The sequence below is a fragment of the Microplitis mediator genome, chromosome 3 (assembly GCF_029852145.1).
Source record: "Microplitis mediator isolate UGA2020A chromosome 3, iyMicMedi2.1, whole genome shotgun sequence".
NCBI classification, from domain to species: Eukaryota; Metazoa; Arthropoda; class Insecta; order Hymenoptera; family Braconidae; genus Microplitis; species Microplitis mediator.
In genome coordinates this window covers 4,602,213-4,618,368 of record NC_079971.1, presented here as the reverse complement: position 1 = coordinate 4,618,368, position 16,156 = coordinate 4,602,213, and the positions used below count along the sequence as shown (strand labels likewise).

At 27.2% G+C, this 16,156-nt stretch overlaps 1 protein-coding gene across 7 annotated transcripts in view; it reads left to right on the top strand.

The window, feature by feature from the left end:
* The window catches only part of LOC130665662 (uncharacterized), a 28,433-nt gene extending 14,099 nt beyond the window's left edge, over positions 1 to 14,334 (top strand). For 6 of the 7 annotated variants that reach the window (XM_057466135.1, XM_057466133.1, XM_057466132.1 and 3 more), the window contains 6 exons: positions 157 to 260; positions 1,531 to 1,743; positions 7,124 to 7,270; positions 10,855 to 11,249; positions 12,253 to 12,393; positions 13,522 to 14,334. In XM_057466135.1, the coding sequence (XP_057322118.1) occupies positions 157 to 260; positions 1,531 to 1,743; positions 7,124 to 7,270; positions 10,855 to 11,249; positions 12,253 to 12,393; positions 13,522 to 13,783 (1,262 nt within the window). In that variant the 3' untranslated portion in view covers positions 13,784 to 14,334. The remainder of the gene's footprint in view (positions 1 to 156; positions 261 to 1,530; positions 1,744 to 7,123; positions 7,271 to 10,854; positions 11,250 to 12,252; positions 12,394 to 13,521) is intronic. The other variant, XM_057466134.1, reaches the window with a different exon arrangement.
* Positions 14,335 to 16,156: the final 1,822 nt, after the last annotated feature.

Genomic DNA, 16,156 nt, shown 5'->3' with positions numbered 1-16,156 from the left:
TTTATCGTGTACTTTTAAATAAATTAACGAATTAAACGAAAATCAATGAAGATTTACATAATTACCCAGTTAAAATTACCATAAGCATGTCCTTGAATAATAATCCACCCTAATGTAATTAAGATTAAAATTATACTTACGTTTTATCTTTTGCAGAGCCGCCACGTACATCTCCACAGCAGGATGCCAGTGTTACGGGAGGGCCTCCAATACCTCCGCCACCATCATCGTCCAATAATCCCCATCAAGCACACATACAAGTAATTCAATAATTGATTATTAATTATTACAATACACTAAGTACCACTAATACGATCAATTTCTATTAGTGTCCATATTAGAACATTTTAAAGATCACGTTCTATCTCTCCTCTGTAAAATATTCAGTCAATTATTTAATCCACTAGTTTACCTAAAATTTATTATCGAAATTTTTTGCCGCAGATTTAAATAGAAGAACTAATTATGAAGTTGGAGAATTAATTATTTTACAAAGAGAGGATCAAATATTTGATTATCTGTTATGTCACAAATATTATTATTATTATTATTATTATTATTATTAATTACGAAAAGTTATATAAAGTTAATTAACATATAATTTAAAAATAATAAACTATTAAACTCTAAATAAAAAAAAATTATATTATTATTAATTGAAATTTTTGATTATGTGAAAGTTGTGTTTTTGACAAATTTTCTAGACACTTTCTACAGATTTTCGACAGACTTTTAACAGGATTTCGATAGACCTTTGATATAATTTTGATAGACTTTTGACAGAATGCCGATAGACTTTTGACATAATTTCGATAGACTTTCGATAGACTCTTGACAGAATTTCGATAGATTTTCGATAGACTTTTGACAGAATTCCGATAGACTTTTGACAGAATTCCGATAGACGTTTGACATAATTTCGATAGACTGTCGATAGACTTTTGACAGAATTTCGATAGATTTTCAATAGACTTTTGACAGAATTCCGATAGACTTTCGATAGACTTTTGACATAATTTCGATAGACTTTTGACAGAATTTCGATAGATTTTCGATACACTTTTGACAGACTTTCTATCGAAATGACTAATGGATGACCGATAGATTACTGTCTGAAAACTGAAAAATAACCAATTTCAAGATGTCAAAGTTTACAAGCATGAATATCATTGGACTTGTAAACAGAAAAAAAGGATTTCTTAACTCAAAAAATTTTTACTCGCCCCAAGAAAATTTTCACTTGCCCTAAGAAATTTTTTGCATTATGAATTGAAAATGAAAATTTTCTTGTGCTAAGAAATCTTGTTTTTGTGTAAAATATTTAATCAAGAATTCAATATATTTGTGATATAAATATAAGCTACTGTATAATTTAATTTCCATATTAAAAATAAGGTGAAAATTTATGTGGCATACGAAGGAACTTTGATAGTATCAGCTCACATTTTACGACTTGTTGAAATGTACACCTTAAAATTATGTAATAGCTTTAATATAATCTGTTTTTTATTGATCTGTTTTTCAACACAGGTACGTGGGGTCGAGGTAGGAATAGTCGTGATGGTACTGATAGTTTGGGCCGGTGCGATAGCGCTTTTTTTCAACCGGTGGGGTAAAATACGCATGTTGCTTCCTTATCAGCCTGATTACAAAGAGCAGCTAAAAGTTCCCGGTACAGGGGCGGTTTGCGCTCCTAGTAATACGACTTGCACACAACATTCTTCACAACACGCCTGTTCGCAGGTAAGAAAAAAAACCCTTATATATATAAGTATATTTATAAAAATATTCTGTTACATTTTGTAGTTAACAGCCACTATTTTTCTGCGCGCTTTTAATTTTAGTTCATCAAAAAAATAATTTATGAAAATAAATAAAAAATATTTTATATTCAGTTTCATAAAACTCATATTCTCTATATAAATATTTAGTTTTCCGAGTAAATAATCTCTTTTTTCTTCATACATTTCAATGTTTATTCAATCGTTACAGTCACATCTTTTTGTTTTTTATTTTAAATTGCCTCAAGCCATCAAAACTTTTCATTCTTTATTCAAATGACGATGTTCGTTATAAAATAACAATCCATTTTATCATAACGATCAATTTATCATTACACGGAGAGAAAAATTTAATCAGAATGACTGGACATATCGTCATTCTAGGTATACTTAATATAGACATCTTCTTTTATGATAGACTGTATGGTCATTTTAGCTATTCAAATTTCCCTCTGCAAATCGGTTAAATGACAATACAATATCACCACTACAGCTAATCTAAGGATTTATCATAAGACCATCCTACGGATAGTATTTGATTAATGAAAAAAAAAATAAAAATATTGTAAATAAAGAATGATCATAAACTTTAATGAACAAGAACTTGATAAAAATGAAATTTTATTGATTGATCGAATTTCCCCAAATTCTACTCAGACAATTTAGTTTCCCGCCACTCATCCATTTTAAACGAATTTTAAAAATTATAATAAGATTGAACTTTGAATAAAGTCTTGCCAAGGCACTTTAGATCACTGTAACATAAGATTTTAGCCGGTCAGCCCGTTGTGTGCGCAATCGCGAAGGCTCCGCGATCTTCGGTGCGCCATCGCAATCAATCGGATCGTCAATTAGCGATACAAATCTTTGCAATAACAAAACAGCTACCGGTTTTTAGCAAAAACTAGTGTATGGTTACAAGAGCTAGTGTCATATGCTCTAATAAAATATATGAATTCTTATTATGAAATGAACATATATCATTTCCATTGATACTACGGACTATTAAATTAAGACACAGAGTTAAATTACCCGGGTCAAAAATAAAACTTGATTTAGACTTGGTTTACCAAGTCGAAATTTGGGCCGTTTTTCACAAGACAAACTCGACTTTTTTTTACGGAGATTTGAAATACATTGAGTTTTCGCCTTGGTTCAAACTTAACTGGCTTACTTAGTCACGATTTAAGACAAAAAAGTTGAAATCAAGTCGAAATTGACTTCATGTAGACTTATTCGACTTAAATTATTAGGCGAAAAAGTCAAAACTAAGGTGAAATAATTTTTATATATTAAGGCGAAAGTAAAGCGAAGAAATAACTTTTTTTCGACTTGATTCAGCAAGTCAAAAGTAAGGTGAATGACTATCGTGCTCGAAGTAAAGACGAATAAGTTGAAACTAAGATAAAAAAATACGAATAAGTTGAAATAAAGACACAGAGTTAAATTAAACAGCCGTTTTGTAATGCAAAGAACCATTTTATCGTAACAGTACTTTTTTGCGGATACTTTGGATATTATATCCATAAAATTTTTCTCTCCGTGCAGAATTCGTTCCCGAGTCAAAGAACAAATTTTATTTAGTCCTCAAAAGCCTCAATTCTTTTGATGTTTGAATTTATAGATTTTAAATTATAACTAAGACCTCAAAATCCTCAACGAATGAAAAGCTATAATTCAGACTTTTAAAAATTTTAGATATAAAAGGACGGGGAGAGAATACGAAGGAGACTTTTGAGGTTCAAATGTGGATAAAATTATTCCTGTATATTTTGAGTATTTTGAGACTCTAATCCGGATTATGTTATTCCAGTTTAGTCCTCAAAATGGTAAAATGGGTCGTAACTACTACTTTGAAGACTAAACTACGATAACTTTCTACATTGTTGTCAGTCTCCAAATTCTAAATCGATCCTCAAAAACCTCATTGAGAACTTTGAGACTTAAACCCGAATTTGTTTTTTGACTCGGGTACTCTCCAAAAGTGAATTGACAAAATTCACTAGCAAATAGTGAATATTCACTAATTTCAACTAATTGCTTTTTAGAGAGCGATGTAAAAAAAAGTTAATTGACTAATTTTAATTTAACAAGTACACGGTTTAGTAGATAAGTTTTAATTTTATTTAATTAAATTATTAAATAGCTTTACTACGTAATTAAAAGCTCTTGTAGTACTTTAAACTTTATACAAATTTTCTCTCTCTCTATATATGTATAATATAAATTTGGGTGTGTAAATAATCTGCGGATCACTTCGAATCTATAATTCAAATTTAATAATTCAAATTTATTAATATTTTATTTGATGCAAATAACATACGTCCGAATTATTTGCGCACCCTTAATATATACATATATATGTAGTGAAACTACTTCACTCACACTCGATAGTACACGATAATAACAATAGCAATAGTATCACTTTAAATCGATATATCTATTGACGCGTTATATATTTAACAAGCGATAAAACAAAATTTCTAAGTACTTTATATATATAGTAGAGCCTTGTTAGCAACATCTGCTTACACTTGTAGATTAAAATTAAAAAAATCAATAATTAATAGAATTAAAATTTTGTAATTAAAAAAAAATTCATTAAAATTCAAACTAAAATTCATTTTTCACTATTTTTTTTCTTTTAAACCGTCGCCGACGTCCTCATCCAATCGACGAAAAAAAAATTTGAAATTGAAATGAAAATTTAAAAAATTGAAAAATATTAAAATGTGATGGTGGTTGAATTGGATTGAAAAAAAATATTAAAAACCCAAAAACAAAAACAAAAACAAAAGGTTTTGACTACATTATCGGATATGGTGATGCAGTGCGGGGGAGGGGGCTGCGGAGTTTTGGAGCAGTGCTTTCATTATCAGAGAAGAACTCGTGAGCCTCGTGATTGTGGCTGCCAATTTGCTCTACTACACAGGGTGGACATCGCGTGACCATCGGTATTAATTAATTCATTAATTAATACAGCCGTTTATGTATTAATTTGACTTATTTATTTTCACTTGCGACATATATAATCATATGTATTACTGTTTATTGTTTTTGTATATCATTATATCATACAATTTACTTTTTTTTTACTTTTTTCAAACACTTTTTTGCTGATTTTTCGTTTATTTTTATACACAGCTTTATAGATTTGGTTTTTCACTCAAATATTTTTTATTTTTACTCAAACCTCAAAATATTTTTCGAAAAATTTTTGTAATTATTTCAAATTTACGGTCTTACTATTTTCGGTTACAAAAATTGAGGTATCGTAAAATTTAACGCATAAAAAAAAATACAAAATATTGTCATTATTTTGAGTATAAAAATTTTGAATAAAATCAAATTTTTTACTGCTATCGAAAATTTATAAAAAAAAAAGTTTTGCTTTGATAAATTTTTCAAAAAATTAATTTTTGAGACCTGGAAAAAAATACTCCTTAATTTTTAAACGAAAGTGAAAGACTAAAATTTGAATAATTACCAAAATTTTTTATTACTTCCGATATAAATTTGAATTTATTATTTAATCGTCAACTTAAATTATCGTTAGTCATAAAAATTATTAATTTAAATTACACAGAACGGAAATATGTAAATTTAAATAATTATTTTGCAAATTAAATGACGCATAACTTTTGGCTCACCACAATTTCTTTAGCTTGGTTACTTTGAATCTGATTTTACAAAGTTTCAAACTTTCTCAAAGGGTCTAAACCCTTTATCTTTGTATCCATATTTTTTTCAGTCAATTTTCTCTCATATATAAATAAAGTTTTCCATAAATTAATTAAACCTGAAAAGAATAAATTTACCTTCGCTTTGAATGAAACTAACGAGCTGAATATTCCGACGCTCTCTATACATATTAAATATCTATATATATGAATTACTTTACATTCAAACTTTATATTGATCAAAAATAATCATAAAATAATAATTGAGTCTATAAATAGACTTTTTTTATATCCATTCTTAGTTTAATGGCTTCATTTAGGGATAAAACTTTTAAAGGGGACAATCTCATCTTGAGACAGACCAAAAAAAAAGTACCATCTTAATACAGATTTAAAACAATTACTGTTAGTTAAATTGTTTTTTAAAAGTTACGCGCTCAATTTAAAAATTAAAAAAAATTAATTTAAATTGACGAAACTTTTTACACAAAATATTTAAAATCTACTTGAACTTTTTTTTAAAATTCCCGCGGTTTTATTTAATTAAATTTTTTTTTAGATAATATACAAAAACAAGAAATAAAAAATAAAATTTTGAAAATAGTTTTTTTGTAAAGCAAATACAGCACTCGCACTCACATATATATGTAAATAATTAACAGCAATATCACTTCTTTACTCACGATTTTTTCTCGCACAAGGCACATCCATTATGTATCCGATACATATATGGGAATACCTAAAAAGTATATAACACACTGAGTAAATAGAATTTTTTATCGACACGCTTTGAATTTTCAACGATTCTGTGTGATATCAACTGGATTTTTTTATTAACGTCTCACAATTTAATTGCTTGGTTTAAAAAATTTCTTCGTTGATGTGAATGTGAATGTAGCAGACGGATAAATTTTAAATGATTAATAAATCGAGTAAATAATTAATAAAATTAAATTTTTAAATTAACAAGTGCATTTTTTAAAAATTTTATTTTCTTAATTATTTATAATTTTAAACTTCTCTGATGTCTTCTACACTCACACTCGTTCTTAAATAAATAATTTTTCATTTTTTTACTATAATATTTATCTAGTCAAAGTAAAATTCTCAATTAAATTTAATTAAATCTTGAACAAAGTGGAGTATAAATTTTAGTGACATTCAAAAATAATCTTATCAAATAAAATTTATGACCATATAAAATGTTTGATACTAAATTTATATATAAAAAATAAATTTTAGGGGGAAAAATTATCACTTTAATCTTTATATTTTCCATTATATGACAGTTTTTATATATATGATATAATATATATGTTATTGTATAAAAATATAGTGATACCTTTTAATGGAAAATAAATAAATTTCATTTTATTTTTATTATTATTATATATATTTATTTATTTATATGAGTTTAGATAAATCAATAAATATAAAAGCGGCAATAATTTGACAGATTAAACGGACGTGTGACATGAGGATTTGAAGGAATTGTCATGTTCTGTATAATTTCGTATGTGCGAAAATAAACAACACGAAAATAAAAAATTTTTAAATTAAAACATGATAAATATAAATATAAAATGGAGAGAAGGTGAAAAGGAGACAATAGATATGATAAATTTCGAGTGACGTGTGTATGAGCTGATGAACAATTTGCAGCATCTGCACTGGTCGAACCATCGTGTGGATTCCCTGGACAGCGCGACCGGGGGTGGAGGTGCCGCAGGAGGTGGCAGCCAGGGTTGGCCCAGATCCTCGAGACCTCGAGTTAACAGTGCAATCGACGTTGCTGGATTTTTATCCCAGGTGAGTCATATTGTCTAATGAATTGTTTTTTTTTTTTTTTTTTTTTTTAGTTTCAATTATTATTAAAATGTTTTCTTTTTTCATTCTAGTGAATGAGCATTTAAATCCTTGGAAATAAAAAATTTTTTTTTCCATTCGTTTAATGGAATCCTATAAAAGTAAAAGATTATAAGGGAGTCGGTATTAATTTAAATGAAAGGAATTATTTGAAATTTTAAATTTGAAGTTTGAAAATAAAATGTTAGAGTAGAAAATAATTCAGTTTTTTAATCAAACAAATTTATGTTCTTTTGTGTAAAATTTCAAGATTGCTAAGAATTTCATAAATTTCCGAGGTGGAATTTTTATTTTTTTTCTCATTAATTTTTCACCGCGAAAATATTTTAGCTTATCAACAATAAGAGCAGAAGCATTAAATTTTTCTTAAGCTCGGGTCAAATCTGAACTCCAGAGTTTGTGTTGTAGAGAAATTTATAGTCTATTTTTTATTCTTACCGATAAAATAACTCGCCACTAAACTCACGAGTTACATACATAAAAAATTTGAATAACGACTAGAGGATTTTATAGCCCGCAAAAAAACGGTCCTCTGATACAAATTGATAGATTCGATATTTCCCAAGTTACAAGCAATAAAACATTATTCGGATCAGGCATAGCATTTATTTGTTTCGTACTCGACTACCTCAAACTTTTTAAATATTAGATTGACAAATATTCTTTTTCTATTCATTTTATAAAATAAATCCTATACAAAAACGCTGAATAAATTTTTAACGCAAACTTTTCAAATTCTTTCTTTCAATACTTTAGTCAGGACTCGAACCCACGACCTCTGAGTCTAAATAATAAATCAAAATTACTCTGTAATTTAATAGCCTACTCTACTTATTAATTTTTTTTATTAATATTTAAATTAACTACAAATTTTTTCCATTAATAAAAGCAGGAATAATTTTTATTAATTAATTAATTTCAATAAATTAATAAATAATAATTTTTTATGTTCGCTACAAAGTTTCATATATATAAATGTATCTATTATTTTATATAAGTTTGCATGTAAATTGCAACTAAAAAAATGATTTTATGATTTTAAAATTACCGCCAATTTATTTGAATATCAACCTTTTGAATTTTTATTTTTTCAAATACTGCAGCCGGGAATCGAATCCACGACCTCGAGTCTAAATAATAAATCAAAATTACTCTGTAATTTAATAGTCCACTACCCTAGTTAATTTTTTCTTATCAATATTCAAATAAACTACAAAATTTCCTTATATATGAGTCATTCCATGTCAAATCGACAAATTTTTTACCTGACCCCCTTTGATTTCGCTGAAAATTTTCTATCTTTTTCTACCCCCCGAAAGTTATTTTTCAGAATTTTTTCAAATTTTTTTTCCCGACTCAAAAAAAGTTATGAGTTTTTGAAAAAAAACCGCTCTTTTATTTTTAAATTGCCTTTTTCAAAAATTGATCGTTTGGGAACTTTTTTTTTTCAAAATTTTTGTTTTTAAATGTAGTTTTCGAAAAAAAATATGAAAAAATTTTCAGAATCCCAGATATATGAAATATTTTAGTTTTTTTGAAAAAACCGTAATTTTCTCAAAGTCCGACCGTTTTTTTTTTTTTTTTTTTTTGCTCTAAAAATATTTATTTATTTATTTATTTATTTATTTAATAGACAAACGCCAATCGGCTATTTACATTATTATGATTATGTATTAATATAATAAAATATTGCTGATGGGGACTCTAAGTCCCCAATATACATTAATTATTATGGTTATTGCACTATAAGAGTATTAAAAGAAAGTGAAAGTGGGCCAGGTACATAATGAATAAGATTTAGAGACAATAAATACTAGTGGTGGATTGGTGATTATGTTTGTGTTAATTATTTAATTTTATATTTTTAATTTTCGAGTTGAAAGTTTGCAGAGTGTCCTCTAAGAAGTTGATAACAGAGCAGTGATCGTTGACTAGATTAGAAATTCTATTTCTAGGCCCATGGTGGACATAGCTCTTAGAAGTCTTAGCTGTGACTAAGAGCCTGGTGTTTCTTAACCCTAGCCTTGGTTTGTTGAACACTTGAATACTTCAACTAATTCTGCAATGATCCCCGTTAATCAAAAGATGTGACGACAATCGCTTCTAATTTTTTTTCTTGATTCTAAAAAAATTTTTGTTGAATTTTTGCTGATTTTATATAACTTTGTTATGAAATTTTTTTTATTCCCTCGTGAAACCTCAAAAGTTGAAAAATAAAATTTTATTGGAGAATTTCAAGTGATTATCGTCCAAGAAATTGTTATTTTTTCACAGTACGATGAAGAAAAGAAGGGAATCATCCAGTAAAAAGAGATAATAAAAATAGGTGTAATGTTGAATTTTAGAATCAAGTATTATGTTAAATAAAAGATAATATAATTTGAACACATACAAAAAAATGTTTTTAATTTATTTAAAGATGTTAAGAGACGGTGAATTTATTTAAGAGTATGAAAAGTCTTTTTTTTTTTTCACTTTTTTAAAAAAAATAACAATTTCTTGGACGCTTATCACTTGAAATTCTCCAATAAAATTTTATTTTTCAACTTTTGAGGTTTCACGAGGAAATAAAAAAAATTTCATAACAAAGTTGTATAAAATCAGCAAAAATTCAACAAAAATTTTTTTATAATCAAGAAAAAAAATTAGAAGCGATTGTCGTCACATCTTTTGATTAACGGGGATCATTGCAGAATTAGTTGAAGTATTTTTAGAGCAAAAAAAAAAAGAAAAAAAAACGTTCGGACTTTGAGAAAATTACGGTTTTTTCAAAAAAACTAAAATATTTCATATATCTGGGATTCTGAAAATTTTTTCATATTTTTTTTCGAAAACTACATTTAAAAACAAAAATTTTGAAAAAAAAAAGTTCCCAAACGGTCAATTTTTGAAAAAGTTCTGGCAATTTAAAAATAAAAGAGCGGTTTTTTTCAAAAATTCATAACTTTTTTTGAGTCGGGAAAAAAAATTTGAAAAAATTCTGAAAAATAACTTTCGGGGGGTAGAAAAAGATAGAAAATTTTCAGCGAAATCAAAGGGGGTCAGGTAAAAAATTTGTCGATTTGACATGGAATGACCCATATATAGAAATTCAAATAATAGTTTGCATGTAAATTGCGAATAAAAAAAATAATTTACTGATTTTACCGCCGATTTATTTTTATAAATAAATTATCTTCCTGATTTTTTTCATAAAAAAAAGAAATTTATGTATATTATTTTTCATATACATTATAGCAATTATTTAAATTACTTATTACAATATAGTCTATAAAAGCTAATGGCAAGGTTCATGTTAATTTATAGCGAAACGTAATAGATATTATACAAGAGCGGAGATCAATATTCAGAATATACTAGAGCTGTACATTTTGTGGTTCGCATTTATTTCGTCGTAACGACTAAATCTACCCACCGTAATCTCAAAAACAACAAATAGACCGCCAACAATTATCCAATAAATATGTAATCAAAAATCCATCAAAAAAAAAAAAAAACAAAAAATAAATTTCTCTAAAATCCCACAGGAATTTCTGCGCCGCCATGGTTCAACTTCGCGATTATGTCGGAAAGTTCGCAGTGCAGATAATTTACCCCTGGTCACTGAGTCATCAAATCATCAAGACAACGACAATGATGATGACAATGATAACGATAACGATGACGAGGAAAGATGTCAGAGAAATTCAATTCCGTCTCAGGATGACGGGAACGAAACCGATCGCGAAACATTTTTGCCGTTGACGATGACAACAACAATAACAACAACAACCGAAACAAATCAAGACGAACAAGACGACAAGACTGATGATTTTCAATCAAAAAAAATTATTAATTATTCAGACACTCGGCTATTGAGGGAAAATACGCCGGGTGGTTCTGTCACTGAATCATTTTCTCAACCGCAGCAAAATTCATCCAGGTATTTTTTTATTTTTATTTTTATTTATAAAACTTTTATTTAAATAATTGCGTCTAGTTTTTATAAAAAGTTTTCTAGGTATTAATTATACAGAAATGAAATTAACAAACTTTCATACCCGTAAACTTTGTTAAGTTTATTGTTAAGTATTTCCACTTGGACGGAATAAAGTGAAGATAAAAGAAGAATAAAAAGAATACGAAATAAATTTAATGATGTTTATTATTATCTTTATTGTTGTGATTTATTATTACGAGGAGAGATATAAAATTTTTTTGTGAATAGGGAATGAATCCCATTGCTTTTTAATGCATTTTTTTACTGTCGGCCCTTTGGGAGGTCAATTGGTTAAAAAAAAGTTGAGTACAAGTTCAAGTGCGGACTGAATTTAAAGTCTATGACATTTAAAATCACATTTTTATACGTAGTCATAAAATATGAGGTTTATTGATTTTTGCTATCGAGAAATTTAAAATAAAACGTAAGATCTTGATTAATTATTTTTATTTATCAAATGACAGTAATAAAATTTTTGTTTTATCTATATACAATATATAAAAATATCAATTGCGTAGTTTTATCTATTTCCGGTAACAAAAATACTTTTTTATCTCCTCGCCTTATCAATGAATTGATTAAAAATTATTAGGTCCTCATTTAAATTTTTTATCTTCACACAAAAAAATGTGCTGTAATTTTTTATAAGAAAATTTTGTGTCAAATCATAACAAAAAATTTTTACTCGCCCCAAAAAAATTTTTTCTAGTCTTCAGAAAATTTCTGTTTCCATTTCACGGCTGCCTAATTTCAAAACACAGTAACTGATAATAATAAAATTTTTGAATCATGTTCACAAGAAACTGGAACTAAAAATACTAAAAAATCGATTTAGAAAAATTTGTCACACTGTATTTTGAAATTGGGCAGCCGTTCATTTCTGCGTAGAAAAAAATTTCAAATTTATTATTATTCATATTGATAAAATTTATTTTTTATTTTGTAGGGAATTTATTTCATCAAGCACGATAACAACAGCTATACCTTCCCCGTCTTTAATAGTAAGACGTTTTAGTGGTTGGCGAATAAGCGGAAGTCACGAGTACGTTAGATGTCCTATCAGACAACCATCTTCCATTGACGACAGGTGAATTTAAATATATATTTATCAGACCATTAACTGATATCATTTATCACAGACGAAAAAAAATTCATACATTCATACTAGGGTGGTCGTTAAAAATTTAATTTTCTCAGACGCCCGATAAAAAGCTACTTTTTAGTGAAAATATACGTAGGGAATTTGGTTTTTTCTTTTTAAATAAAAAGAACACGTGCCTCAGATCAAAGTTCATTTTTCGATACAATCGCGGTTTTTTTTAAATATCTCATGAAATATGCAGATTAAAGGAAAAAATCACAGGAAAAATTTTGTAGGAAATTAAATTCTTGACAAAAAAGGTCATTTTCATTTTTTTTAATAAAATGTGTATTTATGAAGATATTTTTAAAAAACTTTTTCGGATCTTATCAATTGAGCGTTTTAAGGATTACAAATTTTGAAAATTACATTTTTCTAAGTATATAGTAATTAATTATAACAAGCATTAACGATTGATATGTTACGAGTTACGAAGTTGGTATCACGAATGTTTGCCCGCGGACATTAAATTCGCGACTTAATAATAATTTATTTACTTTATTTACTCATTTCATTTTTTCAGTACCATTGCAAGCGTGCGTGTGTTAATGTACTATTGTAATTACACCCACAAAACCTTTGGAAAAAGTCTGCGGATGAAACGTTAGGGAACCACAAAGTTGTCTATATTTAAGAAAAAACGTTATTTTTAACATTCGTAATCCTTTAAATCCTTAATTGATAAGATCTAAAAAAGTTTTTTTTAAATATCTTCATAAATACACATTTTATAAAAAAAATGAACATGACCGTTTTTGCCAAGAATTTAATTTCCTACAAAATTGCTCCTATGATTTCTTCCTTTAACCTGCATATTTCATGAGATATTTAAAAAAAACCGCGATTGTATAGAAAAAACAAAATTTGATCTTCCTGAGGCATGTGTTCTTTTTACTTAAAAATAAAAAACCAAATTCCCCATGTATTTTTTCACTAAAAAGAAGCTTTTTATCGGGCGTCTGAGAAAATTAAATTTTTAACGACCACCCTAATACATACATATACATATATAAATATATAAATATCAGTGAAGTTTTTTATTCAGAATAAAATTAATAACAATTAAAAAAAAAGATATTACAGAAGATCATGTGAGCCAGACTTCCCTCGTTCATCTCAAGCACATCATCACCACCATCACCACCATCATCTCCCCTACAAGCCATCAACAAGCAACGGGAACCCTGTCGTTTATCACCCGTCATCAGATAGCGATCAGTCTCGACAAACGTCTGTTTCAAGCGTCGAAATCCAACACTTTGGTTTGCCAATACTCAGTGTAAGTGAGCCCAGTCCACCAGATGAGAAAAATAATCGGCTGGATGATTATTTGTAGGATTTGCTTGACGAGGACCACTCCCTGAAGGAGCTCCTCGTGTAATATCCACTTTTTTATACTACCGATACCTTAATGTTGATAAAAACAAACATCAACAAAAATCATTACTGTAATTTTATTTTTAAATTATTCAACACTCGATAGTTTTATTACTTTAATACGACTAATGGCTCTAGGCTTTAAATTTAATAACCCACACTCTTAACAACAAAAAGTAAACGGTTAAAGTTTTCATTACTAAGTAATGCGTAATTTCGTCTTTACACTTAATACCATAAATTATAAATAAACTTGTAAACTTATTAACTGTAACGTAAAAAATAGGGTAAAATATTCAGAACAATTAACGATGTCAATTTTAAATAAATAATTATCTAATAATAATAATAAATGTAAAGTTAATTTTTAAAAAAACATTAAGGTATCAAATAATAAAAGATATATGATCTCATTTAAAAATATAATAATCATCCGCGAACACGCGACAATATTAAATAAAATTTATTTTTAAATTTAAAAATATAAATATTTTATAAATGAAAACGAATTATAATAAATAATTAAAAGAAGAATATAATTGAAGATATGAAGTGAAAAAAATAATAATGATTTTCCAGAAGTTTATAGAAACATGTATGGTCGATTGTCAAGTATAAGTAATAGAGTAGTTTAATTGTAATTGTACTGTACCTTGAGCCACTTTGCTGTAATCCCTCGTGCCCTCTTACCTCTGTAATACATTACATGTTTCTATTTTTTGTCAATATATATATATTAGGTGTAGTAACATCAAGTAACAACAATGCGGACTTAAAGACCTACCCGACCAAATCAATATCGCAACCTTAACTCTTATCATAATATACAATACATACACGTACATATGTTTATATATATATACATATATACATACTCAACGATATATATTGTCAGATTATATTTCATTCATGATTTGCTATAAATTTATCGTAACTGATCCATCATTTTTTATTTTTTCCGTCACTTTACATATTTTTTTTTTTTTTTTTAAATTGTAATTAATTTTGATTATTTTAATTATTACATGGAGAGAAGGGAATGGTAATAATTACCATTCTACGTGGTAACCAGTCCTTTTTAAAGCATGGAATCGATACTATGTAGCATAGGAATGATTACCATTCTTCAGATAATATTTACCATACTACATAGTAATCATGCTACTGGTAAATATTACTTTGTAGCAGAAAAATCAAAGCCATGCTAGAATGGTACTGAGTCCCATGCTGTATAACGTGAAAGCAGTTTAAATATTAAGCGCTGCTATATAGTATATACGTCCAATATATAAATTATGACATGACCATAATTGTAATAAATAACATTTGATTGCGATTTATTGAAAGAAAAAAAAATAAAACAACTTTAAAAAAAAAAAAAAGTTACATGTAATAATTTTTCATAAAAAAATAGATGAGTGAGAATGTAGCAGACATCAGACAAATTTAAAATTACAAGTAAATAGAGTAAATAATTAATTAAATTAAATTTTTAAAAAATGCGCATTTAAAAAATTTAAAAATTAATAAGTGCATTTTTGTAAATATTTTTTAAAAAATTATTTACTCTATTTATTTATAATTTAAAATTTGTCTCATGTCTGCTACATTCACACTGATAAAAAATAGAGGTATTATTGAATGTGTGGAATAATTTTAAATCAGTTAAAATTTTTTAAATCAGTTAAAAATTTATTTATTATTAATTAAATAACGTAATTTCTTAATTATAAAACCTTATTTTAATATTAACCTTACTACCTTTAATTGGAAGCAGCTTCATCGAAATTGTAATAATTCTAATGTAGCATAGGAATAATTACCATGCTAGCATAGGAATGATTACCATGCTGCATGGCTAGCGTTACCATTCAGAATCGGACAAACTACTATGTCAAATAAATAATACAGCTAAAAAATTTTCATTACCATGCTACATGGTAATAGGCGACCGTCTTTTTCTTCTCATGCAATAATTTCTTGCGACAAAATTTCTCAGCAATAATTTCTCAAGGCATATTTTCTCACCACAAATGTGGTGAAATTATATATAAATTTTTTATAGCGAGAAATTTTTGTGTCGGATCAATTTTTGTTTGAGTAATTATTGCTGATAAATTTTTGCATGAGAAATTATTCCGGATTTATAAAGGCAGGGAGCCATGGTAATAATTAGTGAGACTGAAGTTAGCAAACGTATAATAGTTTTTGGATTTTTTTTTAAATAATAAATTATAAAAAAAAATTGCACCTGTAGTTTTTTTAATTTTCCACATGTGCATTTTTTTAGTTTTTGTTTTTTTTTAATTGATTTGTTGAAAAAAAAAATCCG